The following is a 4,098-nucleotide window of genomic DNA, read 5'->3' as shown; positions in this document are numbered from 1 at the left end:
AAAGAAAAAGTAGGTTTATAAACTCAAACATCCTTTTGAATTAAAAATCCCAAAAATAAAATTTTAGTCAAAATTATTCTAAGATGGAACATAAAAAATAATGTTTCAAGTATCAAATTACGAATAGAGTATTATTTTGATAATTTTTTAAGAGAGGAATGATATTTTTTTTTAAAAAAAAAATTATTTGCCAATTAAGTGTCTCCTCTTATATTCCAAATCCAAAAGCAAATCTCTTAAACAGTTGGATTTGTGTGCTCGTTTAAAAAAATACTACAAATAAAAAAAAGACCTTTTGAAAGCCATTATCCTTCTTTTTCCTAAAGAATTAAAAGATGCCTCTCCATTATCTTCATCTTCATCCTGAAATTAAAAAGACAAAGAAAGAAAAAGAGTGACAATGATTTCTTGTGGGCATGCATGGGAAGAGCAAAGTGTCTTTAAATTCTCTTAAATCCATTACCAATGAGAATCAAAATAAAATAGTTAAATGAATTAAAGATAATTATTAATTTTAATTAATATTTATTAAAATAATCTTGACATATTATTTACAACAATAATGAATATATTTGTAGTTTTTATACAATTGTTACGATAAAACTATTATAAGTTTTAGAAAAAAAAATAATTTTCAAATAGGGCATAATGAAAATAACGGGTTTTTATTTTAAAAAAGTTTTGCCGACTCGAGATTTTATTTTGAAACGATGAATTAATCTAGACCACTCGCGTCCCATCGTATACTGAGAAACGGCCACGTACCCACGCGGAGTTCCACAAGTATTCAATCATGACCCATTTTGTCTCGGAGCGCTGACTCATCCTTCACTAGCCAAGGCCACCGTCCGATCCGCATTGTACGGTCGACAAATTAGAGCCGCCAACGCCATATACGCCTCCCCCATATGCGCCCTCGACACGGAATCTGTCTACGTGTACGTCTCCTTCCTGCGGGACCACCGGGACACATGTCACCCGCAAAGTGGAAGATGGGGGTGGTTCAGATTACCATTTTACCCCCGAGGGCCCTCGCTGGTCCATACTCCATATGCCATTGAATAATGGATTAGAACTGGCACAGTCTGGAAGGGACCAAAGCCAGATCACCACTAAATTTTCTGAATGATTCTCTCCAATTCAAAACGAAATTGGATGCTCAGATCTTGTCACTTTTATCGTCGTTCTCCTTTTAGTTATGCGTTTGGAGATAAATGAAGCGTAATCAAAACGATTGAGATGAGACACAGAATTTGGGGACTTGTTAATTCGCTAATACTTCGAGGGTAATTTAGTCCTTTTGGTAATATTTTGGAGCTATAAATCCTCGCCGCTCCCGCTTCCTCAACTTTGTTCCACGAAAGTAACGGAAAGCCCCCTGGGAAAAAGGTCTTTCCCAACTTAGCCCTTGTCATTTTCCTCTTTCTCCGTCGTACCTGAGGCGGAATCCGGCGGCCCTCGCCGGAAGGTGGTGCTGGAGGGTCTTCTTGTTGGCTCGGACTGAGGTCGCGATACGCTAAACGGCATGATGGGGTGTTCCCTCATCCCTATGGAGATGTCTACGCGCCTCCTGTGGAGTACTAGCTTCTTCCGCCACAAGTTGATGTCGCTCCTCGCTTTCTTCTGTTAGGCTTGTCGACCGACCCCTTTCGACCCCTTTCTAGACGTTGTTGTTGAATCGAATCCAGATCTGACCGTTGGTCGCTCCGATCTGAGGCCAGTGAATGGATACCGGCCGCCATCTTATCTTTGACTCCTCTTCGTCCTCCACCCGAGCACGCTTGGTCGTGTTGGGCGGTGGGAATCCTGTCTTTCGAGGTACTATCACTACTAGTAGAATGATTTTGACTGGAATTTGGCTTTGGTTCTTGTTTGCTGATCATTTAGGGGAATTAAAGGCCTGAGGCCTGTTGTAGTTGGGGAGGAACGCAGTACCGCCAAGCGGCCTTTTTTTACATCGCCGGACGAGATCTATGAAGACGAATACTACGAGGAGCAGCTTCCGGAGAAGAAGCGCCGCCTTACACCTGAGCAGGTAATTTTTTTTCCCCTATAATTTAAAGGAAATTTACTGTTGGATAAGTAATATGGCAAAATTCTTAGTTTTAATCTAGTCCGGGGCTCAAAATACCCAGAAACCCTTTGGTTTCTAACCCCCGTAATCTCTCTTTTGGTTTCCCAATCATCTAGCAGCTCCCTGAGGGGACCATGTCTGCTTCGTGTGTGCTGTTTCCGTTCTTTCGTCTATCATGCCAATTTTGAGAGGAAAGGGACTATGTTTGTCATGTTTTGGACTTCTGATTGAGACAAAAATGGTTTTCTATTGGCACAGTGAAGCGAAATAAAGTTTGCAAACCACATCTGGGCATTTCTGAGGGAGTGCTTACTTGTTTTTTTGTCATGCAGCTCACAAATCAACATTTTTTGTTTGATCAACTAACGAAAGTAGTAGAACCCAGTGCTCTATTTTCCACTCTTTTACTAGCAACATGGCCGATAAAACTTTGGCCGTGATATTGCTTCTCAAACTTCATATTGTATTGATTCATTTGTGCAATTCCTGTCTTTTTTAGTTGCTGTGCCAAGGGTGAGAATGATTATAAGCTTTTAACAATGAAAAAAGGTACACTTGTTGGAACGGAGCTTTGAAGAGGAGAACAAGCTAGAACCAGAGCGAAAGAGCGAGTTGGCTCGAAACCTGGGGTTGCAACCGAGGCAGGTGGCAGTTTGGTTCCAGAATCGACGTGCAAGGTGGAAGAACAAGCAACTCGAGCAGGATTTTGATCGGCTCAAGTCTTCTTATGATTCACTCCTTGTCGATCATGACACCCTCCTCAAGGACAACGAGCACTTGCAGTTGGAGGTAATTTCTATCACAGTTTTACATTTAGCTCAGGTTTATAGTATGTGTAAATTTACTATCAGTGTACTTAGTTTCATGGACTCATATGTCACCTTTAAAGTACTGTAACGAGGCAAAAGTTCTACAGTGCCAATGGCACTTGGAATCTTTATGTTCTTTTGAAACTCTATTTTTTGTCGACATCTCCAATTCCACCAACTGCCACAGTTGATCATCCAAATGACTGAGATGCCCCGGTCTTGTTTCTTTAGGAAAATTTTCAATCTTTTTTACTTTGGAATCTGTCTTTGTGTCCTTTTCATTAATACAAGATCTCTAGCCGGCTCTGGTGCTCATTCCAGTCAAAGTAAGTACAATTTTGTAATACAAAAAAGAATCTGAGTTTTCTTTTTTGATTTCTGTGCATCTGAGATGGTGACAAGAAAGGGGTGAAATTGTTACATTTGTGCTTCCAAAAAAGGTTGGAAGTTGTTTAGTCTCTTGATGAGACAGCTTAATTTTTGCTCAATCTGCGCAGAATTGAATAGAGTTAATTATGGTGCAGGTGAAATCACTGATAGAGAAGCTACAAGCACAAGAGCAAGGGGCCTCTGGGATCACTGGGCTAAAGTTGGACGGCCATGTAGCATCGAGCACCGGAAGTGGCGGGAGCGCAGTGGTCGAATTGGAGGGTGCGAACCAGCTAGTAGAGAGCAGCAGGGACTCGTACCTGCCCGAGGGCTACCCCTGCGAACGGCTGGTTCACGGCGAGATGCACTCCGAGGAAGATGACTTGAGTGATGAGGGATGTAGCTACTACCCTAATGGCATGTTCATGGAGCACCAGGATCAAGAGTGGCTCTGGAACTAAATGTTTGTTAGTGCTGTTGAATGTGTATTTAGTCCTCATGTATGGTGAAGTCGATGAGATCGTATGTGATTAGATAAGGATTAGTGAGGGGAAATAGTCTTCATGTTTGTGTTAATTATCCCTTGACAAATAAATTATGTTTGCTTCCTTCCTATAGGTAGGGTTCCTCCCTTGTTACTCGACCATTTCTTTGAATAGTTGATACTTCCTAATTCGATTTAGGCTTTCCTTGGACACTTAGCATCTTCTAGGTCCGTGCTTACATCAACTCAAGAGATTTATGATTATTAGAAGTTCATGTTCAAAAGAACCTAAGCAAAGCCTAGGTCAACTTAATATGCTTAGACCATCCATAGTGGTTTGAGCTTATTGAGAGTTCCTTCAT

General features: G+C 41.1%; 1 protein-coding gene across 2 annotated transcripts; it reads left to right on the top strand.

Moving 5' to 3' along the window:
- The first annotated feature begins 1,332 nt into the window (after positions 1-1,332).
- Positions 1,333-3,867, top strand: LOC122026996 (homeobox-leucine zipper protein HOX16-like). 2 transcript variants are annotated; one of them, XM_042585776.1, is made up of 4 exons: positions 1,333-1,818; positions 1,917-2,035; positions 2,624-2,863; positions 3,408-3,867. In XM_042585776.1, exons 1-4 carry the CDS (start codon positions 1,725-1,727, stop codon positions 3,711-3,713), a joined length of 759 nt encoding a protein of 252 aa, XP_042441710.1. In that variant the 5' UTR covers positions 1,333-1,724; the 3' UTR covers positions 3,714-3,867. The 2 variants fall into 2 exon arrangements, with proteins under 2 accessions (XP_042441710.1, XP_042441709.1); XM_042585775.1 differs by having other exon boundaries at positions 1,334-1,818; positions 1,899-2,035.
- The last annotated feature ends 231 nt before the right edge of the window (positions 3,868-4,098 follow it).

This window comes from Zingiber officinale, chromosome 10A (assembly GCF_018446385.1).
Source record: "Zingiber officinale cultivar Zhangliang chromosome 10A, Zo_v1.1, whole genome shotgun sequence".
Classification (NCBI taxonomy): Eukaryota; Viridiplantae; Streptophyta; class Magnoliopsida; order Zingiberales; family Zingiberaceae; genus Zingiber; species Zingiber officinale.
Note: the sequence above shows the minus strand (reverse complement) of the source record. Positions and strands in the feature narration are given on the sequence as shown.

Excerpts from the sequence above, each read along its gene's own strand:
- LOC122026996 (XM_042585775.1), top strand. The coding sequence starts at position 1,725 with ATGGATACCGGCCGCCATCTTATCTTTGACTCCTCTTCGTCCTCCACC. Across the intron at positions 1,819-1,898 it reads TGGGAATCCTGTCTTTCGAG|GCCTGAGGCCTGTTGTAGTT; the intron begins GTACTATCACTA and ends GGGGAATTAAAG. Across the intron at positions 2,036-2,623 it reads GCCGCCTTACACCTGAGCAG|GTACACTTGTTGGAACGGAG; the intron begins GTAATTTTTTTT and ends CAATGAAAAAAG.